Here is a 24,519-nt window from a genome sequence, read left to right as displayed (position 1 = left end):
TTAAGTTGACACTGTGTGCATATAACTGTATAAAGCAGGAAAAAAATGACTATCACAAATAATCAATACCTCTCTATCTTTTTTTCTCCCTCATCCTGGCTGTCTGCCTTTCCACTGCTGGCCTCTCTAATGCTTTCTATGCCTTTCTGGTAGTTTCCGAAGTCATACTAAAGGACTGAAATTGTAACTGGTGAGTGATTTCACCATAATAGGGTCTCAGACTAACTTGTACATCTTTTTAAAGGAAGTTTCCAATGTTTTTAAGTGATATTCAAGTTCTAAACTCAGAGCCCAGTTAATGGTTTACAGAATAGTAAGAGCTACATATTCATTTAATGTGAGGTATATGCATAACATTTTATAACTTGGTGTATAGTATAATGTCCTTACAACCTAAGAAAACTTTGTCAAGTTGCATATGTGTACATTGCTTTCTTTCCACTTTTGAGAAAAAGTTCCTCAGAAGTGTGTGCCCAAAAACCCAAAATGTAAGTCACTTCAGATATATCCCGAATAGATGGAAAATAAGATGAAACATAAAGATTAACTTGGAGAAGATTATTCACTTTACAGAACATACCTTTTTAATATACAAAGGAATCCATTTTAGGATTTCTTTAAAAGTTTTTAGGAGTATTTAAAATAAGTGGTGCTTGTGCGGTTTGTAAAAAATAATAGACCTAACATGCACGATGTAGTTCTTACATATAGAATGCACACAGTAAATGTTAGCAATCTATAAATTGGAGTTTACATTCTTTCATACCACCCTTCAGGAATGTGTCTATTCCACGAAGTTAGGTGTACTCCTATACATAGCCTAATCATAAGAACTGGACTTTTCTGAAAGTAGCTCTGAACTATTTATGCTGGCTCTAGAGTCATAAAACACTGCCTGCTCTCCCATGATCTTATTTAATTCCTACCAATCCATTAAGGTGAATGAAATATTGAAAATTAATTTCTTGTTTTCTTTTAATCATCATAAAACATTTCTGCCAGTTGTTTTGGGTTTGATATTGCACTTTGGTTGGCATTATCTATGCATGTAGTTTATCTCAGTTTCCACCACGATGTTGGTGAAATTATACTGCTTTACTTAATTAAGAGTCTAAGAATATCATTAAAAACACTAAATCGTGCTTCATAACAGCTTTGACTTTGTTATCATTTTTGTATTAATTTTTGAAAATCTTCACACATTGTAGGACAGATAAAGTCATTTTTAGAAATAATAAAGTTATTTCAAATAAGGTATTTCAGAACTGCACGCACACACCATTCCAGTAAGGTTGAGAACAAAAATCTTGTATAATTTAACCAGTACTGCCAGAAGTGATCAGCAGGGGGCGCAAGAGGAGTTTTTGGTGACTTACTGTTGGTTTTGTTTTTATTTTCATGAACTCAAAAACAAGAGATGAGTAAAAGCCAGCAAGAACCTCCTTACGAAATTGAGAACCAGTTTATATTGCGTCTGCCTCCGGTAAGAAACCTTTGTATCTCAGAGAAAATATCTTCAGTGCATAAATATTAGCTCTGCTTGGAATCTGTAGCATTTCTATTTAAGGTAGACTATAAAAACTGAGAACATTTGTTTCCCAGGAATCATATTCTATTAAGCAGCCTTGTCCTAGTATGTACTCTTTTAGAAACATTTTTTTTGTCCTATATATGCCACCTATCATGTAGGTTGATTTCCTGCCATACAGCTGTAACAATGATGGATTTGGTAGCGTATCGCAGATGCTATCAGACTGCTCTTTGGACAGCTACGTTAAGACTCTTCTGAAATCTAAACTCCTTTCTCACCTCAGAAGGACCAGTGAGAAGGACCAGCACTGTATCCTGCAAATTAATCACCATGCAAGGCTGTTGAAGCTCCTCTCCACATTGTGTTAGGTTCTCCCTGCGCCCCTCCCCCCCCCCCATTGAGAACTGTATTCAAGTAGTATTTAGTCTAAAAAAACTATATTAAGGATGGCTTTCAGAAAGCTATTTCCCCAAATAGGGTTAATTAATGTACTCAGTAAACTGCAGCTAAGCCTTTCCCTAGTAACTACAACTGAAGGGAAGCAGTGAGAGGCAGGAATATAGAGCTGGAACAAGGCATTAACAGTAGCTACTAAAAGACAACAACGAGATTAGAGTTAGCCTCATCCTAGCTTGACTTGCACAATGCACGGAATCTCATGGTACATGGCATTGTTCCTAATGTTTGGGAGGTTTGATGTTTAATTTCAGGAGGACTGTGACATACCTGTTCTTTTATCTGCCAAGTAGTCAATTCATCTTTCTGATTTGTCAGTTTACTTCCTTTTTAGGAACATGCTGCTACTGTCAGGGAAATGATACACTCTGGAAGTGTTGCCATGAAGGATAAACTAAAAATTGACTTATCTTGTAAGTAGTTAATATTCATTCACCATACATTGAGCAGTAATTTATTAAGGGATTTCTCTGTGCCAATAGAGCTACTCCATACTAAGAATGTGACAAAGACTAGAATGTGGTCTATGTCTTGATAAACTCTAAGAGACACTTAAGTTACTCCTATCTCTTCTTTTAAGAGGAAAGGAAGTAGATACTATGCAACTTGAGTTAATTATCAGTGTGTATAAGGAAGAACTTAGGGGTCAACTGTGGGCTTTGCATATTGTTGATTGTCTCCTACACATAAAGCTCTGTGATTTCTGACTATGACAAATGAAAGTACCGTTCTTTGTTTACAAAGGTGACATATCTTTCTCTCTCTTCAATAATGTTTATTAGGTTTTCTAAAACAGAGAAGTAGAACCTATGCCAACTGCAAATTTGTGTAAATGTGCATTTAAACTGTGGTTGTCACTTTAATTTCAATTCTAGCTGAATCAACCACTGCACAATGAAAGCTGCAGTAGGTTTTTTATTATAGAATGTCCTTTTGTTCAGATAATTTCACATGATAATGCATGTATTTATTCCATAAAACTTTTTACTAAAAATAAAATAAATACAGAGAAATACATAAAGAAAGAAATAGCCCTAGCTGGTGTGGCTCAGTGGTTGAGTGCTGGCCTGCAAATGAAGGGGTTACCAGTTTGATTCCCACTCTAGGGCAAGTACCTGGCTTGCAGGCCAGGTTCCTGGTGGGGGACATGCAAGAGGTAGCCACACATTGACGTTTCTTTGCTTCTCTTTCTCCCTCTGTTACCCTCTGTCCAAAAATAAATAAATAAATAATCCTTAAAGAATAAATAAAGAAGGAAATAAAAAATGGTCCATAAGCCCAACACTCTATAAACCCTATTGACATTTTTTTTAAAAGGGCAATACCAGTTTTGGGCTAGAAAATTCAAATAAGGCAGAAAAGTTCAAAAGGAAGAGTGAAACTTTCCATCACTGTGCTCCAAAATCAATGCCAAAGATAACTAATATTAACCCCTTCTCCTTGTGATTCATTACAGGCAAAACTTTTATGCATAATACCAACATTTAAATAATCTGTGATTAAAGTTAATTTATACAAAAAGGATTACATCATCCATGGTTCTGCATCTTTTTTTCTCTTACTGTTAGAAGATTAATTACACTTGAATCCTCAAAAGGTATCCATGTTTGAGACATCTGGACAGGAATCAGAGTTGTCAGTATGTGATGTGTGTGTCACACACATATATATCTAATATATGTATTTCTTCCAGTATGTGGCAATTGTGTAGAATTTTATCTTTTTGAAGCTAACTAGAGGTTATAACTTGAGACTTAATTAGTACCATTTCTAGGATCAACCCTTCCCTCACCAGACTCTTTGAAAACACCCATGCATAATGACATAGCTTCTTATGCTGTCAAAAGGAATGGGTTTGAATAAATGGAGTTTGCCTTTCAGGATGCGAATGAAACATTTACTACTTTATCTACATTTAGTTCACAACCATTACAAAGAAAATTCACTACTTTTGATCAAGTGACATAAACTGAGAGAAAACAAGCACTCCATATAATCTGCCTTCTTTTCTATGGAGAGTTACTAATTGCATGCACAATTCTAGCATTATGAGAAATAGATTTCACTGAAAGACTAATCTGTCCTCCCCGAGTCTTCATTATTCAAACCCTAGGAGGTTTAAGACTACATTGGGATGATGTCAACTTTAATCTTTCCTATGTCTCTTCAGCTGATGGGCACCATGCAACTGTTGAGGTGAAAGATGTCTCACTATCTGCTAAGATGGTTGACTTGCCTTGCACTATCGGAAGCCTGAAAACTCTCGACAACAAAGTCTTTTATAAAACAGCAGATATTTCCCAGGTATGGACAGTTTTCTTAATCTCCTAGCTCTCACATCCTCCCAGAAATCCCCTTCTCCCTGCTTTTCTCTTTCTTTCAGTGCTCCTTTGCACTTGGTGAATAACTGCTTGTCGTTTCCAGTTTTTAGCTCAATTGCACAGGAATACAATGGCATGTTCTGGTTTGACATTTGATCCAGAACTTTTCATTATTTTATTTTATCCATACAGCCTTTAGAGCCTCCTGTTTGCCATTTACAGTGACTCATTAATTGAAAAATAAGAGCATCTGGGATTTTCTTCTGACCTTTCTGCTGTGTGCTTTTAACTGTGGAGAGTTACACTGGTTCTTATTCATTATCTCTATTCTTGATTTTGTTTCTTTTCTAAGGCAAAATGCTAGGATATATCTGTTTTCAACATATTTCTTTCTGCAGTGGTAAACACTGAAACTAAAAAATCCCCTACTCAGAGTCCATATACAGTGCTGCCAAGACACAGAGAAAATGAATATGAATGTATGTAATACTTGGTTTTCTGGAAATGCCAAATAACATTGTTATTGCTTCTATGCTTCAGGGCATCTGGTGGTAAGAATGATCATGATTCATTAGTAACTCAAGATTTGTGGCCATAGTCAACTTCTTTGTCTTTATTAAATGTAGATGCTTGTGTGCACTGCTGATGGTGATCTCCACTCTTCTCCCGAAGAACCAGTTACCTCTACTGATGCTAAAGGAATCAAGATAAATGAAAAAGAGAAACAGAAGAAATATGCCTGGAAGCATGGCAGTAAGTCACTAGCCCTTTCACTCATTCTGGCTGACTACATTTATCTGATGAATCCTAATTACTTGTGACCCAGAGACCCATTTACCACACTTAGGTGTTTGGTTCATTAGGCATCTAGATATTCTTAAAGGAATGAGTCATGTTCTGAGCCAGTAGTTTATAACATGAACTTTCCCCTTATAAAATTCAGATAGATATGTGACTGCCATCAGTATTATATATGTTTCACCATGTTACATTTATTTTAGTTACTCCACCACTTAAGAATGTCAGAAAGAAACGGTTCCGCAAAACAACAAAACAGGTTAGTTGCATGCTATTTATGTGTCTACTGGGTGGATTGGAAAAGTATTGTGAGTAGAGAAAAAGGAGATGGTCAGTTGGGTATTAATGTGTTCATTTATTTGTATGTTCAGTAAACATTTATTGAGTGTGAGCTAAATGCTAGGCACTGTGTGCTAGCAATTGTGAATATATAGTAAACAAAAACCACCCTGATCCTTGAGGTTATAGACTAGTTCTTTAAGGACCTGTTTATGTCTTGAATCTGAAATTTCTGCTAATGTTTTTAGTTTTCAATTGCAATATTTAGTTTTATTTTATTTTTTCAAGATTTTATTTATTTTTTATTTTTATTTTTTTCCAGCATTTTTTTATTTTTTAATATATTTATTGATTATGCTATTACAGTTGTCCCATTTCCCCCCTTCACTCCACTCCATCCTGCCCATCCCCTCCCTCCCACATTCCCCCCCTATAGTTCATGTCCATGGGTCATACTTATCAGTTCTTTGGCTTCTACATTTCCTACACTATTCTTACCCTCCCCCTGTCTATTTTCTACCTAACATTTATGCTACTTATTCTCTGTACCTTCCCCCCTCTCTCCCCCTCCCACTCCCCTGTTGATAACCCTTCATGTGATCTCCATTTCTGTGGTTCTGTTATTGTTCTAGTTGTTTGCTTAGTTTGCTTTTGTTTTTGTTTTAGGTGTGGTTGTTAATAACTGTGAGTTTGCTGTCATTTTTACTGTTCATATTTTTTATCTTCTTTTTCTTAGATAAAGTCCTAGGTAAGATTAGGAATATAACCACAATTCCCAATTCTCAGGTTCTGGACGGGTTCATTCTTTTAGTTTTAAAGTGAACCCATCCAGAACCTGAGAATTGGGAATTGTGGTTATATTCCTAATCTTACCTAGGATTTTTGGAACCTTGGGCAAGTTATAGGAATACTGTGGTTTGGCTTTTTGTTCTTAATTAAAATTTTTTTATTTTGAAATAATTGTAGAGTCACGTGCAGTTGTAAGAAATAGAAGGGATATACCATGTATCCTTTACCTAGTTTTCCCCATTATAACTTTTTGCAAAATTATAGTACAAATTACAAAAAGGAAGTTGACATTAAAATTCACCTACCTTATTCAGATTTCTTCAGTTTTACTTGTATTCCTTTGTGAGTACGTTTAGTTTTATGCCATTTTATCCTACGTGTATGTTCAGGTATCTACCTGTATAGTCAAGATACTAAACAGTTCTGCCACCAAAAGGATCCCTCATCTTGCCCTTTTACAGCCACACACCTCCCACCTTCCCTACACCCCCAGTCAGTCTCTAACCTCTGGCAATCACTAACATGTTCTCCATCTCTATAATTTTGCCATTTTGAGAATGTCAATAAATGGGAACCTATCCTTAATAACTGTGCAAGTTGTTGCATGTATGAATAGTTTATTCCTTTTTATTACTAATTGGTATGAATGTACCACAGCTTGTTTAACTGTTCACCCATTGAAAGACATCTGGGTTGTTTCCAGTTTTTGACTATTATAAATAAAACTGCAAGCAGGTTTTGGTGTGAACATATGTGTTCATTTCTTTAGGATAAATGACCAAAAGTGCGATTGCTGGTTCATATGGTAGTTACGTGTTTAATTTTATATGAAACCGCTAGACTGTTTTCCAGAGTGGCTGAACCATATTACATTCCCACCAACAATGTATGTGTGATCTAACTTCTCTGTCTTCACCAGCATTAGGTATTGTCACTGTTTTTTATTTTAGCCATTCTGATAGATGTGTAGTGATCTCACTGTGGTATTAATCTGCATTTTCCTGATGGTTAATGATGTTAAACATATCCTGATATGTTTTTGATCATATTTGCCATCTGTATATCCACTTCAGTGATATGTCTATTATGCCTTTTGCCACATTTTCTAAATGGATTTTTTTTAATCGTTGAGTTTCGAGAGTTCTTTTTATGTTCTAAATATTATGTTTTTTCAGATACTTGGTTTGCAAATATTTTTCTCCCAGTCTGTAGCTGGTCTTTTCATCTTCTTCACAGGGTCTTTCAATGAACAAAAGTTTTTGTTTGATGAAATCCAATTTGTTGATTTTTTTTCTTAAAGATTTTTCTTTTTGTGTCAAGTCAAAGAATTCTTTGCCCAGCTTAGGTCCTGAAGATTTTCTCCTATATCTTTTTTCTAAAACTTGTGAATTTTACATTTAAGTGTGCAATCTATTTTTGAGTTAATTTTTGTAAAATGTGCAACGTTTAGTTCAAGGTTGGTTTTTTTGTTTGTTTGTTTGTTTGTTTGTTTTTTGCTTTTACATGTCGAGTTGCCCCGGCACCATTCGTTTAAAAAGCTGTCCTTCCTTCCTGCATCGCATTTCTTTTGTATCTTTGTCAAAAATTGGTTGGGTATATTTGTGTGAGTCTCTTTCTGGGTTCCCTGTTCTGTTCCATTAACCTATGTGTTGATCCCTCCACTGATATCACAATGTAGCTATATAATGTCACAAAATCAAGAAGACTGTTAACCAACTCATAGATGGAGAGCAGATAACAGCTAGTGGGGGTGGTTAGGGGTGGAGGGATTGAACAAAAAGGAAAAAGGACTCACGAACATGGACAGCAGTGTGGTGATTGCTGGGGGGAGGTGGTATAAGGGTATTAAATGGTAATGGAAAAATACAATAAAGATTAAACTTAAAGAAAGGCTGTTATCACTTTATTTTCCTTTATAAATATTGCTTTAATCTTTCTAGAGCCTCTACCTTTCCATATAAATTTGAGAATAAATTTGTCTATGTCTATAGAAAAGCCTTGCTGGAATTTTGGTAGAGATTGTATCAAATTTATAGATTAATTTGGAGAGAATTGACATCTTTACTAACCTTTCAATCTATGAACATGGTTGCTTTGGCTTTTATACTATCACTCAAAAGCATTCATTGAATGTCCACTAAGTTCAAACCTAAGTTAAAAATAGTTTTAGGGCTCTTTAAGCTGTAGTGAAGTATGACAATTATATTATAACTTCATTGTTTTTGTGTTTTATTATATAGAGGGATGATTTCAAACAAGTTGAAGAGGCCAGTTTTACTGAGGTAGAGCAGTCATAATATAACTTTATTGTTTCCCCTTAGTACGTTTTATTTCATAACTCATTAATTTCGAACAAATCAAAGAAATCATAGAGGTTACTTTCAAGCCTTTCTTCTCATCTCTAACCCCCACTCTCATACACATACACTGAATTTGATTCACTGAAAAATGAATTCATTGTTTAATGTCTGATAACTCCTAGAGGAAATGATACAATTTGACAATTTGGCCAGTGACCCTGGGTATTCCAATTTGCTTTTTTTTCCTCCGATATTTATTTAAAAAGCCATTTCTTAGAAGCCAGGATTCACTTTTACCAGCAGTTGTTTGCAATTGCTTATTCCCTCTCAAAGTTTTAATTTCTATTTGTGGCATAATGAATCAGTTGCTGTGGAGATAATTGTCTAAAGCTGGATATAAGAGAGAACACATAGCTAGGATCTTTTTTAAAATAGGAAAACCTCTAATAATAAAGATGTGAGGAAGAGGAATCTGAGAGTTTGGATCTTTAAATCAAATTAATTCTAAATAACACATAAAGAATTATAGTTATTCGCCAGTGTGGGTCAGGGCAAATAACTGAGGCTTAAGGGTTGCACCCCTGAGAGAAGTCTTTTACATAGAGTTGCAGACTGAAAAGATTAAATGTCTCAAGTAATTTGGGAAAAAAATAAGCTTACCATACAAAACTCTAGCTCCTGGTCAAGATTCCTTTATAAGTAGTATTACTTAAAGTACAAATTTGGATGGATATCTTAGAGAGGGCTAATTATTTAAATTTATTTGTGTGTAGGAAAAAGGCATTCATGGGAAACAGAGAGTTTTAAATGACACTACTGGTATTCCTCCTGCCCCTACTCTGGTCCAGTACACTGACTCTCCTAATGTGGAAAAGGAAGTGAAAAGACTGCTGCGTTCTGATGCTGAAGCTGTCAGTGTCCGTATCCTTTCATACTAAATATGTTCTGTGTAGTCTGTTCTATACCATATGCACTTTCTGACAAGCCCTCACTTCTGGTATTTGAGTGCTGATTTTGATGTATAGAACGTATCATTTTTAGAAATGTTATTTTCTACCTAGGAACAGTGAATTCATGTAATAAATATTTATTTAATTGTTTAATTCATTATAAGGCACATCTCCATACTAGGAATCTAGATAGAAAGGCCTAAAGTTGGATTAATATAAACAGCACTTTCATCAGAGAGCCTCTTCCCTTTCAACAGTGTTTTCTCCTTTCTTTCTGCCTTGTTCCTTGACTTCCCCTTCTTTCAGAATGGGAAGTCATTGCTGAAGGTGAAACCAAGGAACTAGAAAGTAAAGGCTCCATTCCAAGCTTTGAGGTATCCCCAGGAACAAGTGGCTATAAACAGGATCATAGCTCATCAAGTACATTAATAAAGGCAACAAACAGGAGCTGCAAAAAGGGTAGGTGTTGACCCTGTGTAAGACCATTCTCCATATCCTTACAGGCTAATTACAGGAAAAGGATGCCTTTGCTCTTCTTTCCTCTTATTGGTCCCTCAGTACTTTGTAGGTTTTAGATTGGGGTTGTAATCTCCCATCAGTCCCTCATATTCTAAATTCCTATAGGCCCTTAGATTATCTATCTTCATCATTGAATACATGAATGAATGTTACAGTGTTTTGTATTTCCTGTCCTTGTTTTTGAAGTCTTCCTACATGAAAAATTACTTATAAAATTCATTGGTTGCCCAGAAAATTTGAGGGGAAGGAGTATAATTGTAGCTGGAGTGGGAGTCATTTGAAAAGCTTCAGGTAGTTTCACCTTCTTCCTGCTTAAAACCAATAGAATATCATATGCTTCGGGAGATGCTCAGTGATTCTAGCAGTAGCAGTGATGATGATAAGGACAAGAATGCGACTGATGAGGAGGAGGAGGAATTTTACTATGATGATGAGAATGAAGAAGATGAACAGTATCATGAAGAGAATCTGCAAAGGGAGCTACAGGCCAAGTTAATTGAATTTGGCCAGTGTGAGGCAAAGGAAGGAGCCAGTTCAATAGGTAAGTTAGAGGAAAAAACAATGGGCTGGGAGAGAGTGGATGGTAATGCTAAAGATTGACTCTAAGCACATATTAGATGCAAGGCTAAGTTTGAAAAGTTATTGCTCAGATACGTAGTGGGCATTTAGTTTATTTGGATTACAGTCCACTCGTTTAAGCTGTGTTTAAAAACAAAGTTTCTGTCTATCTCTGTTAGTCATGGAAATTCAGAAGCATATTCATTATATGGAGAAAAAGCTCCAAGAGATTCATTGCAGAGCACAAAGACAGAAAGATCTCATCAAGAAAGTGGAAAACCTGACACTCAAGGTAAATTCTTGTTGGCTGGTATAACATCTTGGTGTCTTACTTTAAAAATCCCATTTTGTGTGTTCCACTCATGTTCCCTCTAAGCAGCATTCTTGTTCACTCACGAGGCTAAAGAAACTCTTCAAAAATCCCTAATAATGGGTAGCCCCATTTACTTTTATCTGAGTAATTCTGATAATCTCATATAAGCATTTTTGGGGAAGGGGCCAGGAGACTTGTGATAATAATTGCCAATATTGAGCATTTCCTATGTGAAAGGCACATAAAGAGCTTAGCATTTTACACGAATCATCTCATTCCATCCTCACATCTCTGAAATATAGGTACTGTCACTATTCCCATTTTATAGATAAGCAATTGAAATTCGAAGATGTTAAGTAACATGCCAAGGATGACAGAAAGTGGTAGGACATAGACTGGACCCTGTTTGTACCAAAATGTATGCAGTGAAAGAGAATTAACTAAATTTGTTTTAAAATTTTATGATGCATCCTTAAACAAGAATAAATATCTAGATTTATTTTTATTAATACAAATTTTAACAAAAGGAAAATGTGTGTTTACACCATGTTTGCTTTCCTTTCTATAGTGAGGGAAGTTCAGAAGCATCTGGAGAATTCCTTGACAGATTTCATTTTCTGTAGAGCTGTAGTCATCAAAAGAGAGCAAAATGGCATGGAACTGTACTTACTTAAAGTGTTATCCTTTAGAAAAACTAAGTGAGATAATAGATGTGGACACACTTTGAAAAATACAGATATATGGTATATTATGATTGTCACAGTATGCAATACTAGTTAAGAAGAAATATTCTGCCCAAGTGCAGGAAAAGGAAGGAGTGAACACCAAGTTCCAAGCCACCTTCTTAAATAGCTCACCACAGTCAAGGGATTTGTGCTAAACTAGAACAATGTAACACTAAGGGGTTCCAACTATTTATTTTAGGACAAGATAAAATGTTGTATAGGCTGTATAAAGTCAAATAGATAGTCTTGTAGTTAGGGGATGCAGTTTTTATATTCTAAGTCCTTTAAAAAAGAGTTGCCATTTGTTATGAATGACAGTTTTCTTACTTATCAAATTATTTGGCACACTCTTTGTCTCTCTTGGTTCTTTTTTTTTTTTTGAGACTCGGCATGTATCATTTATACAATTTTTTTTTCAGAATCATTTACACTCTGTGCTAGAGCAGCTTAAGTTACAGGAAAAACAAAAAAATGACCAGGTAAGAAATGTGTTTTCATATCAAGCAGAAAACATTTGATACAAAGAATATCCCACCCTTAATATCATTGCTGGTTGTTCTTTATAGGAATCTTAGTGGTCAAATCTTCTAAATCTTCTAGTGGTCAAAATCTTCTAGCAGGTTGGAACAAGACCTTTATGAAAATTCACTCATTTAACAGATATTGAATGTCTAGTAAATGAAAAGCCCTGGATGTACGCACAGTGTTTTTATTTTATTTTATTTTTTCAACTACAGTTTACATTCAATATTATTTTGTATTAGTTGCAGGTGTACATCATCGTGGTTAGACAATGGTACACTTCACAAAGTTCCCCCTGATAAATCTAGTACCCATCTGGTACTGTACATAGTTATTAGAACATTTTGACTATATTCCCTTTGCTGTACTTTACATCCTCTTCACCATTTTGTAACTACCAATTTGTACTTCTTAATACCTTCACTTTGAATAAGACAGATACAATTCTGGTCCTAATGAAGCTAGAGTCTAGCAGGGAAGATTTGACAGTAAACAAATTATACAAATTTAAAGGTACAAATCATGAAGTGCTGTGAAAGAGAAAAAAATCATTGGTGTTATTTGAATAAAGAGAGTCCTGACTTTAATTGTGTGTGTGTGTTTGGGGGGGGCATGATCAGCCTTTCTGAGGAAGTCATATTTAGGCTGAGACATGGAGGATAAGTACAGGCTAAGAAGGGATGGGAAACTCTTGGGTTGGGGCATATTTCAGATTCCACATTGGGAAAGAACCTGGCCTCCCTGAACACCTCTGGAGTATTTAAAGTAAGGAAAAGAGTGACAACAAAAGGTTGGAGAAATAGGCAGAGGTCATATTCTATGATCTCTTGAAGGCCATGTTAAGGAGGATGGGTTTTAGTCTTAAGTGCAGTTGGAAGTCCTTGAAGAGTTTTAAGCAGGAGACTAACATTTAATTTAAACTTTTAAAAGATCACTCTGGCCCTGGGTGGCATAGCTCAGTGGATTTAGTGCAGGCCTGAGAACCAAAGGGTCACCAATTCGATTCCCAGTCTAGGGCACATGCCTGGGTTGCAGGCCAGGTCCCCAGTAGGGGGCACTTGAGAGGCAACCACACATTGATGTTTCTCTCCCTCTCTTTCTCCTTCCCTTCCCCCTCTCTAAAAATAAATAAATAAAATCTTTTAAAAAATAAATAAAAAATCACTCTGATTCTTATATGGAGAATGTATTGTAGGAAGGAAGGACTGGAAGAGGGAGGCCAGTTAAGAGGCTATGTGGTAGTTTAATAAGAGATGATGGTAATTTGGACTAAGATGGTGGCAATGGAGATGGAAAGAACATATATAATTTTAACTGAAATATAAATATTTTATAAGTTTTATTGAGATATAATTCATATACCTTACAATTCACCCATTTAAACTGTACAATTCAACAGCTTTTAGTACATTCACAGAATTGTGCAACCATCACCACAATCAATTTTAGAACATTTTCATTATCCCCCCAAAATACTCATACTCATAACCATTCAGTTCCCATTTCTTCTGAATCACTCCTACCTTCCACCCCTAGGCAACCACTGATCTACTTTCTACTAGTCCACTTTGCTTATTCTGGCTGCTTCATATAAGAGGAAACATACATAGTCTTTTGTGTCTTCTTTCACTTAACGTAATGTTTCAAGGTTAATCCATGTTGTGGCATGTATCAGTACTTTATTTCATTTTATGACTGAATAATATTCCATTGATGGATATACCATTTTATTCATCCATTTATCCATCAATGGATTTTGGGTTCTTTCCACATTTTGGTTATCATGAATAACGCTTTTATGAATATTCATATATGAGTGAATGCATTTTAAAGGTAGAATTGATGGGACCTGGGTCAATTACTGGGTGTTGAAGGAGAAGGAAGTGTTAAGGATGTGTGCCAGATATCTAACTCGAGTGACTATATTATTTAACGTCACAAGAAAGTGTTCAGAGTGAAAAAGAAGGGCACTGTGTGGTAAGTGAGGGACAACTAGCTGTAGAGAAAATGCATGCCAACTCCAGCCATATCATATTGAGGTTAACAATTTTGTAAAAATATATTTCATTGATTATGCTATTACAGTTGTCCCATTTTTTTCTTCCCTTTATTCCCCTCCACCCTGCATCCCCCCTCCCACCAGCATTCTTCCGCTTTAGTTCATGTCCATGGGTCATACATATAAGTAATTTGGCTTCTCCATTTCCTATACTATTCTTAAGCTCCCCCTGTCTATTGTGTGTCTACCATTTATGCTTCTTATTTCCTGTACCTTCTCCACCATACTCACCCCTCCCCCTCCCCACTGATAACCCTCCCTGTGATCTCCATTTCTGTGATTCTATTCCTGTTCTACTTGTTTACTTAGTACCTTTTTGGTTTTTATAGGTTTAGTTATTGACAGTTGTGAATTTGTTGTCATTTTACTGTTCATATTTTTAATTTTCTTTTTCTTAGATAAGTCGCTTTAACATTTCATATAATACAGGTTTGGTGATGATGAACTTCTTTAACTTGACCTTATCTGGGAAGCACTTTATCTGTCCCTCCATTCTAAATGATAGCTTTGCTGGATAGAGTAATCTTGGATGTAGGTCCTTGTCTTTCATGACTCTGAATACTTCTTCCCACCCCCTCCTTGCATGCAAGGTTTCTTTTTTTTTTTTAATTTTTAACATATTTATTGATTATGCTATTACAGTTGTCCCATTTCCCCCCCGTCACTCCACTCCATCCTGCCCACCCCCTCCCTCCCACATCCCCCCTATAGTTCATGTCCATGGGTCATACTTATAAGTTCTTTGGCTTCTACATTTCCTACACTATTCTTACCCCCCCCATCTATTTTCTACCTACCATTTATGCTATTTGTTCTCTGTACCTTCCCCCCTCTCTCCCCCTCCCACTCCCCCGTTGATAACCCTCCATGTGATCCCCATTTCTGTGGTTCTGTTCCTGTTCTAGTTGTTTGCTTAATATGCAAGGTTTCTTTTGAGAAATCAGTTGATAGTACTATGGGAACTCTTTTGTAGATAACTGTCTCCTTTTCTCTTGCTGCTTTGAAGACTGTCTCCTTATCTTTAACCTTGGCTAATGTAATTATGATGTGCCTTGGTGTGTGCTTCCTTGGGTCCAACTTCTTTGGGAATCTCTGAGCTTCCTGGACTTCCTGGAAGTCTATGTCCTTTGCCAGATTGGGGAAGTTCTCCATTATGTTTTCAAATAAGTTTTCAATTTCTTGCTCTTCCTCTTCTCCTTCTTGCACCCCTATGATTTGGATGTTGGAACATTTAAAGTTGTCCCAGAGGTTCCTAAGCCTCTCCTCATTTTTTTTTTTTTTTTTGAATTCTTATTTTTTCATTCTGTTCTGGTTGAATGTTTATTTCTTCCTTCTGGTCCAAATCATTGATTTGAGTGTCGGTTTCCTTCCCTTCACTATTGATTCCCTGTATATTTTCTTTTATTTCACTTTTCATAACCTTCACTTTTTCCTCTATTTTGTAACCATACCCAACCAATTCTGTAAGCATCCTGATTACCATTATGAACTGTGCATCTGATTGGTTGGCTATCTCTTCATTGCTTAGTTACATTTTTTCCTGGAGTTTTGATCTGTTCTTTCATTTGGACCATATTTTTTTATCTCGGTGCCTGTTATGTAGTAAGGGGTGGAGCCTTAGGTATTCACCAGGGTGGGGCAACCCACATTGATGCATTTTGGTGCTATATGTGGGGGAGGGATCTGAAAGGAACAATGCCACTTGCTCGGGTCTTGGCCGGCTTTCAGTCACTTCCCCCACTATCTACAAGCAAATTGGGCCCTTCTAGTGGTGATTCCTGGGTGGGTGGGTTTGTGTATGTTCTAGGACCTGGTGGGTCTCTCCAATGAAGTCTCCTATGAGGTTTGGAGTTTCTCCCACCATTGCAACCCCCACAGGTTTTTACAGCCAGAGGTTCTGAGGCTTTCTTTATCCTCGCTGGAACCCTGGGCTGCATGGTCTGTCTCACTCCCCAGTTGTTCCTCCTAGTTTATCCACACACAAATATGGGACCACACAGTCCTCCAGCTGCCACTTTGTGGTGTGTCCTGTCCACCCTGGCTGCCCATCTCTGTCCCTCCTATTGGTCTGAATGAATGTTTCTTCTTTAACTCCTTGGTTGTTGGACTTCCATACAGTTCAATTTTTTGGCAGTTCTGGTTATATTTTTTGTTTTGAAATTTGTTATTGTCCTTCTTTTGTTTGTGCAAGGAGGCAAAGTGTATCTACTTATGACTCCATCTTGGCTGGAAGTCTGAGGGTAACAATTTAAAGAGACTGCAGGTCATATTATGAGGATGGGTTTAATATGGGGCTCTTAAGGTAGAGACAATGCTGTCTCCCATCCCCATCCAACAAGGCCAGGGAAATTCTTATGTTCTGTATCTTCCCCCTCCCTTCAGCAAATCACTAATACAACTACTCCTTATAAACAACCATATAAATGGTTAATGCCAAGATTGCTTTAGCATCCACTAGGTTTTCATCAATGTAAGTAGTTAGTGTTGGGAGAATGCTATTGATATTTTCAACAAGGAAAGATAGCTGTAAACTTTATTCACTCAGAGCCCTTTATGTTAGCTCATTTATTCAATGTAGATTTATTGGGTGCCTAGTTTGAGCTAGGTTATGCAGGGAGCTACACAATACTTACAACACACTCTCTGCCTCCAGTGGAGGAGAAATCCATGAGAGGGGGGTGACAATTTAAAGGAATGAGAGTTTACTTTTGTCCATGGAGATTAAGGAAGACTTCATGGAGAGATGGTGTTTGATGCTTTAAAAAGTGGGTAGGGTTTTAATAAAGAAAGAAGGCATTGATGCTAGGCTAAAGAGTTTAGATTTTTGATGAAGGTCATAATGAGCCATCAGAGGTTTGTTTGTTTTTGTTGTTGTTGTTTTGTTTTGTTTTGTTTTAAACCTGGGGAGCAATTCAGGAAGATTTCTCTGCCAGCAGTATATAGGAGAAATTAGAGTGAGAAAGACTGGAGGAAGGTGTAAGTGATAGAAGGAATCATAAGTCAACAATTGATTAGATTTATAGGACAAAAAGAGGAGTCCAAATCTGGGTAACTAGAATATGGTGTGCCACTTAACAGAAATGGAGACAACAGGAAGAGAATTACTGGGGGTAGGGAATGGATAATATGATTAGTTGAGTTGGAAGCACTCTAAAATGGGAGGTTGGAGAGTGGCTCATGCATAGAAATGACCACTGAATCTGTGGGGATAGATGAGTTACCTAGGTTGGACGTTCAATAAGAAGTCTGAACCTAGGGAAAAAGCCCTCTTTAGAGGGTGGTGGGAAGAGAAAGAGAAAACTGGAGCAGTCAGTGGTTGTAATCACAGTCAGCATTGGAGTGAAAAAAAAAGCCTCTTACTGCAGGTGGCAATTATAGCAGTTTTGGTAGGTGGTGTGCAGCACAGGATAATTTTTGTAACGCTCTATTCTTTTTATTTCACAGAATGAAAATGCACACTGGTATGAAATGACCTAAATTGAATAATATTTAGAAATCATCTTTGCCCCAAAGACAGTATAACTCAGTGTTACTGGCCACTTTGCCATTTTAAGTAAAAAAAAATAATAAATCCTATACCACAAAAGGTTCAGGGCTTCTGTCTTAGAATGCATCAAGGTAAGTAGAACACCATCAGGCTCCTGATTGGTCAAGACTCTGAACCACTTTCCAAGTGTCTCTTAATGTGACAAGAAACAGCAGCAAAGACCTGGTATAAGACTCACTGTGTTCAGTGAGAGAAGAGGCTCTCCTAACCGCCTTATCTTCTGATTCTTAGAATGACTACAGTGATTCCATCTCCTTTGCCCCTACACTGAGCTATGACCTCTGTACACTCTTTTCAGAAGTAAAAATTCTTAACAGCAAGCACATTTAATTTTTCAGCCTATTCTATTTTAGAGCTCCTTTTTATAAATTTGCTATAATGAAGGACAATATCATGGTCGCAGCATTGTCTATGCAGTCTTGTTTTAAAATCCTCACCTGAGGATATGTTTATTGATTTGAGAGAGAGAGAGGGAGAGGGAGAGGGAGAGGGAGAGAGGAGAGAGGAGAGGAGAGGAGAGGAGAAGAGAAGGGACACATTGATGTGAGAGAGAAACATTGATCAGTTGCCTCCTGTATACACCCTGACTGGGGATCAAACCTGCAACTTAGGTATGTGCCCTGACTGGGCATTAGACCTGCAACTTTTTGGTGTATGGGACGATGCTCCAACCAACTGACACACCTGGCCAGGGCTGTGTATGCATTCTTGACTATGGCACTGTTCTTTGGAACATCACAAGACTAAGATAACCACATAAAGGTCAAATTACAGTTGTTCTTTTTTGGTTCATATAAGTAAATTCTAAGTCAAGTAATGGAACTTAAGATTTCAGATGAATTTCTCATGTTTTTCTGCCTGTCCCTACAGATCATTTCCCTCCAGGAAAAATTGAGATACTTTCTGGAGAAGTAAGGAGAGCCTTCACCTTGGCACACAAACATTGGATTCCCCAACCAGATTGAAGACTGCATGAAACTGCATGTTTCTGTTTGTTTCATTGCCTTATGTTAAAGCATTTGTATTTGTTTCTCTGAGCCTTTCTTTTGGCTAATAATATTTGAAGTTTGTAGTAGTGTAGAAAGGGACAGAATATTTTAAAAGTAGTAGACCTAACAACCCAACTCAACTATAGGTCTTTGCTTCTTCTTATGAATTTGAGAATTATTTCTATTGCTCTGTTCTGGGTGCCATCAGATGATTCAGCCATGCTTGCCAAAGACAGAGAGTATAGCCTGAAGAGCATGTAGCTGGTTTGCATATGTTTCAGCTTCTCTTTCTGTTTGCTTTATATATTTTCCAAAACATAGAACAAATAAAGTCATTTCTACCAAGGGCTAGGACTGGCCATAGTGAATTTAAGTGCCTACTTCATGGCAGCTAATAGTAAGTGTGTCTTATCTCTGTTCAGGTGGTAGGGGCTGCTTTCTTGCTCAGGGCTGATTTTTTTTTTTTAACTTTTATTAGCATTTACTTTATGCTGAATTTACTCCCAGGCCATAAGATTTTGTTTCTTCTGGAATATTTTTCCTTCTGTGTAACTTCCTCTTCTGGTTTAGGAACAATCTGCTCTTTTCAGTAGGACCATCTCAGTGTGGCAGGAAGGGCTCATGAATGGGTTAGTCCACCCATGAGCTCTGTAAGTTCTGCACTGCATCTTGGGAGATTTGTTCACCTGGATGTACTCAATAACCAGAGAATCTACATCTAAACCCTTAATTTCAGCATTACTCTCTGCATTTTGAAACATAGAGCAAAAAATCAGCACTCTTTTTGGGCCACAAACCCCGTATCCAGCCCTACTGTTTGGCCTGGGCACGTCTACCAGCTCCACCATTATAACAACGCAGTGGCACACATTGCTTCTCTAAAGTGACATCTTTCAGATACTTGTTGGTTTTTCAAATATGCATACCTTTGTTTGATGGTCTGGGCAGTTTCATGAGCATTCTTAAAGTGAACACAAAGATTTGAACCTCTTTATTTTCATGGTTTTGCAAGGTTTTCTGGGCCAAGTGAATAGCAAGCCATTTTCAGAGGTCACCACAGGCCACTCACCAGAGAGTCAGGGACAATTTCTTGCCACTATCTTTGTTCTGCTGTTGTGTTTTTAGGACTGTGCCCCATTGTTATTTGCCAGCTAAGAGAATAGTTACAGAAGAGATGAAATTCCAAGCTGTTCTCCTTATTCTGAATCTCCTCATCCTAACTCCCATCAGAAAGGGTTAGGAAAAACCAGATACCTGTGAAGACTCCCTTAAAAACCGTGGATGGGTTTGTTTCTTCAGCTGTATTGTTAAGGTTTTCTACTCTATTCTTTAAGCAATAAATAAATTTCTCATTTTAAATGGATTGTTGTCACTTTATTAAAACACTCACACAGTGAATACATACATATGAGAAAGGAAACTGGAGAGACAAGCAGTAAACTAGGATCAGGAAATATCATAAAATGCTGCCAGTACTGGGACTCCTTCTAAAGGGCAAATCATCCCATATTAATCCTATAGCATTGGAATTTCAAGAGCAGGCAGAGAGATGTGGCAAAAATGGCAGTTCAAATATTTGCATTAAATTATGTTGTAGTGGAACGAACACAAGGTTGGAATCCCAGCTTTGCTATTCACCTTGGGCAAGTTCTTACACCCTCTATTTCCTCATCTGGAAATCAAGGGTGATAACGCTTATTACCAAGAAGTATCTGAGGGTTTTCTGGAAGCAACCCAGATAGATCTAGGTCTGGCCCCAATTAATGAAGTTGGTGTTGCTGTAGGAAATTCACTTGCAGGTTTTCTCTACCACTTCAGGTGCTCCCATTCCTAGTTGAGGTTAGTAAGCCAAGGGCAGGGAACGGGAGGTCAGTATGCATGGGGAGGGCCTATGGAGGAGGGATGAAGACAGAAGGATTGCTGGAGGCTAATTAATGTAGGGAAGAAGTGGGACTAAGGGAGATAGACACGTTAACAGAAAACAAAATGAAGCCAAGTTTAGGAAAGAAGTTAGAGAACAGCTTGAAAATCAAGATATAAAAACAAATTTTCCCCAGAAACCCAGAATAAAAGATGAGAACAAAGAAAATGGGGGAAAGGAATTGAGCATCAGAGGCAGTGTCAGAATGTGGGAGAAGAGGAAGGGTTTGAAAAGAAGATAGGTCTTTTCAGATGAAGGAAGGCAGGGGACTGGAACAGAAACAGATAAAAAAAAAAAGTACCCTGGGGACATGGCTGGAGAGACAGGTCAGTGAGGGTGGCACATATGCATAAGTGGCATCTAGGGGTCAGAGAGAAGAGCCCTATCCAGTCCCTGTCCAATACTTCAGCTCAAGAACAGTTAGAGCTATAATGAGTGGCAAGGGGGAAGGGAAGACAACAGGAAGGGGCAAGGTCAAATTCATGTGTCTGCAGTGCCCTTCCATTCCCTCTACTACCTTATCTCATTGTAACCCTGGGTAACTGCTTCACCACTGTTTCACCCTCCAAGGCTTATTGCCACCTTGACTTTCCACCCCACCCAACACACACACACATGCACACACACACACCATACCTCATAAAGTTTGTTGTAGCCCAATGACTCTGACTTTTGCATGTTATAGACCTGCACTGTCCGATATGGTATCCATTAGCCACATGTGACTTTTATACACTTTAGATATGGTTGCCAGAATTGAGATGTGTGGTAAGTGTAAAATATACAGAGGGTTTCTGTAGAGGTACTACCCTGTTCCAGCACCCTGGCAACCTCACACTATCCACATAGGCCATGTAGGCATGGTTCAAGTGCAGGCTGCCCTGGGTCTTGGTGGAACACTTTGTAATCCTACTGGAACACAGGAAGATAGCCCTTTGAAGAGCTGCTTCTAGAAACCATTCTCACTCACCTCCTTATCTCAGGGAGACTGCCAAGAGGCAGTTTCTCATCCGCTTCCTTCATTCTGATAAGGCATGGGACATTCTGCCTGCCTCCTATCCCCAAAGGGAACATCTGCAGGCCGTAAACTGCTTGGCTGCAATGTGGAATTGGCTACTCAGCAACAGAGTGTCCACCTATTCATGTTGCGTGTCATAAAGGCCCCTTTTGTTTCAGTGTCATCCTGATGGACAAGAGACAGAAGGACCTAATACCATTGCGGTTTTTATTTTTGCTTTCTCTATAAGTAATAAATTGTCTGGATCTAAGTGGATTTTTAAATTTTTTTCTAAAATTATATTTTATATATTATGCTATTACAGGTGTCCCCATCTTTACCCATTGCCCCCCTCCACCCAGCACCCCCCACTCCCTCAGTCAATCTCCTCACCATTGTTCGTGTCTGTGAGTCATGCCTATAAGCTCTTTGGATACTCCATTTCCTATACTGTACTTTACATCCCCATGGCTATTCTGTAACTACCTATTTGTATTTCTTAATCTCCTCCCCTCTTCACTGACTCCCCCACATCCTCCTCCCATCTGGAAACCATCAAAACAATCTCTGTATCTATGATTCTGTCTCTGTTCTTCTTGTTTGCTTAGTTTGGTTTTTTTTTTTTTTTTTTTTGATTCAATTGTTGATAGATATGTATTGCTTGCCATTTTATTTTTCATAGGTTTGATCTTTTTCTTAAATAAGTCCCTTTAACATCTCATATAATAATGGTTTGGTGGTGATGAACTCCTTTAGTTTTTTCTTGTCTGGGAAGTTCTTTGTCTGCCCTTCACCTCTAAGTAATAGCTTTGCTGGATGGAGCAATCTTGGCTGTAGGTCCATGCTTTTCATGACTATGAATATTTCTTGCCAATCCCTCTGGCCTACAAAGTTTCTTTTGAGAAATCAGCTTACAGACTTATGGAAACTCCTCTGTAGGTAACTAACTGCTTTTCTCTCTTTATCATCCACCTTTGGCATTTTAATTATGATGTGTCTTAGAGTGGGCCTCTTTGCATCCATCTTGTTTGAGACTCTGTGCTTCCTGGACTTGCATGTCTATTTCTTTCACCAAATTAGGGAAGTTTTCTTTCATTATTTTTTCAAACAAATTTCCAATTTCTTGCTCTTTCTCTTGTCCTTCTGGCACCAAATTAATGTGAATGTTGGAATGCTGGATGTTGTCCCAGAGGCTGCTTACACTATCCTCATTTTTTTGGATTTTTTTTTCTTCTTGTTGTTCTGACTGGTTGTTTTTTGCTTCCTTATGTTCTAAATCATTGATTTGATTCTCGGCTTCATCCACTCTACTGTTGTTTTCCTCTAAATTGTTCTTTATTTCAATTAGCATAGCCTTAGTTTCTGACTGGATCTTCTTTATGTTGTTGAGGTCCTCACTAAGTTCCTTGAGCATCCTTATAACCAGTATTTTGAACTCTGCATCTGATATACTGCTTTTCTCCATTTTGTTTAGTTCATTTTCTGGAGTTTTGATCTGTTCTTTCATTTGGGCCACATTTCTTTATCTCTTCATTTTGGCAGCCTCACTGTGTTTGTTTTTATATATTAGGTTGAGCTGTTATGACTCCTTATCTTGGTAGCATGGCCTAATGTAGAAGGTGTCCCGTGTGGTCCAGTGGCACAGTCTTCCCTATCACCCAAGCTGGGTACTCGAGGTGCATCCTTTGTATGGGCTGAATATACCATCCTCTGGTAGTTGAGCCTTGATTGCTGTTGGCAGATCAATGGGAGGGATTTACCCAGTCCAGTCAGCTGCAAGGACTGGCTGTTAACACTGACCACCAACTTCTGCACTCTGTGGAGGATCATCTGTGCAGGGGCAGGGTAGTGGTGCTCCGATGTGGTCTGTAGCTCTCCACTGGGTGCTCAGGCTCTGGGATTTCCCAGGTGGTGCAGGCCCAGGTCAGCCCCCACCTGTGTTTTTCCCGGGGCCACCCTCCCTGAGCTATAAAGCAATCTGAGATGGCTGCTCCTTGTGCTGGCCTTGGAGATTCCCAGATGAGGCTAAACTGTGAATCCAGGCTGGATGCTGCTAGTACTGGGCCTGGAGCCACTTAAGAAGAGGTACGGGGGATCTGAGGGCTCACTGAGGCTGGCTGTTGTTTGTTTGGTAGGACTTAGGAAGTTGTGAAGCATGAGCCAAGACCAACCATTCTTACAGAAAAGTCATGGTTAACAGTTTGGGTGGACCCATAATTTGGTGGTACAGAGTCTCAGGGGATCTCCAGGGTGGGGCCAAACAGTGTTAGCCAAGTTGATGGAGTCTCAGATATAGCACCCGTGTGTTGGCTCTGTGGCTCTGTGGAGGGAGGGCTCACAAAAGGGACAATAACCTCTGTCCACCTTTCTGTCTGAGAGAAAGTTGCCCCCCAGCTACTGCTTTGATGCCAGACACTTAACTTCATCCCTTTATGCCACTGGTGCCTTTCAAGCTTCTACCCCGGTGCTGAAGCTCAGAGGGAATGAGTGTAAGTCTATGTGTGGGTTCTTTAGGGGAAACTGCTTGAGACTCCAGAAGTTTCTTCCACCAACTCAATCCCCACTGGATTTTGCAGCCAGTGATGAGGACTCAAATGTTGGAAAATTTTAGTTTTAGGTAATTGTGGGAAACTCTGTCCCATGGAGCTCTCCTGGCCACTGAGGATGAGAATAAGTTGTCCCAGACAAAATCTGTTGTTCTGGCAGTAAAGGGGGTGGAGATTCCCTCTAGTGGAGAATGCTCTGAGCCCTTCTCTGAAATGACTTTTATTAGGATGGGTATGTGCAGGGGTATACAGCATGCATGCATAGCTCATCGATCAATGCCCAAAGGCTATAGTTAATAAAAAAACAGATCTTATCTATAGATAACAATTGAAGGAACATAGAGATCTGCCTCGGGTTGGGGTTTGTTAGATGTGCTCATGCCAGAGGGTCACGTTTCA

At 38.2% G+C, this 24,519-nt stretch overlaps 1 protein-coding gene across 2 annotated transcripts; it reads left to right on the top strand.

The window, feature by feature from the left end:
* The first annotated feature begins 1,417 nt into the window (after window positions 1-1,417).
* TAF7L (TATA-box binding protein associated factor 7 like) lies at window positions 1,418-19,221 on the top strand. Of its 2 annotated transcripts, XM_024578778.3 has the most exons (12): window positions 1,418-1,483; window positions 2,322-2,400; window positions 4,158-4,291; window positions 4,935-5,061; window positions 5,310-5,365; window positions 8,415-8,456; window positions 9,323-9,395; window positions 9,731-9,844; window positions 10,269-10,484; window positions 10,681-10,793; window positions 11,959-12,018; window positions 18,538-19,221. In XM_024578778.3, the coding sequence occupies exons 1-12, from the start codon at window positions 1,418-1,420 to the stop codon at window positions 18,580-18,582; spliced, it is 1,125 nt and encodes a 374-aa protein (XP_024434546.2). In that variant the 3' UTR covers window positions 18,583-19,221. The 2 variants fall into 2 exon arrangements, with proteins under 2 accessions (XP_024434546.2, XP_053773428.1); XM_053917453.1 differs by lacking the exon at window positions 10,269-10,484.
* The last annotated feature ends 5,298 nt before the right edge of the window (window positions 19,222-24,519 follow it).

Source organism: Desmodus rotundus, chromosome X, assembly GCF_022682495.2.
Source record: "Desmodus rotundus isolate HL8 chromosome X, HLdesRot8A.1, whole genome shotgun sequence".
Lineage (NCBI taxonomy): Eukaryota > Metazoa > Chordata > Mammalia > Chiroptera > Phyllostomidae > Desmodus > Desmodus rotundus.
The sequence above is the reverse complement of the archived record's forward strand: the minus strand, read 5'-3'. Positions and strand labels throughout refer to the sequence as shown.

Coding starts and splice junctions, on each gene's coding strand:
- TAF7L (XM_024578778.3), top strand. CDS start 1,418: ATGAGTAAAAGCCAGCAAGAACCTCCTTACGAAATTGAGAACCAGTTT. Junction 1,484..2,321: donor TTATATTGCGTCTGCCTCCG/GTAAGAAACCTT, acceptor CTTCCTTTTTAG/GAACATGCTGCTACTGTCAG. Junction 8,457..9,322: donor AAGAGGCCAGTTTTACTGAG/GTAGAGCAGTCA, acceptor ACTCTGGTCCAG/TACACTGACTCTCCTAATGT.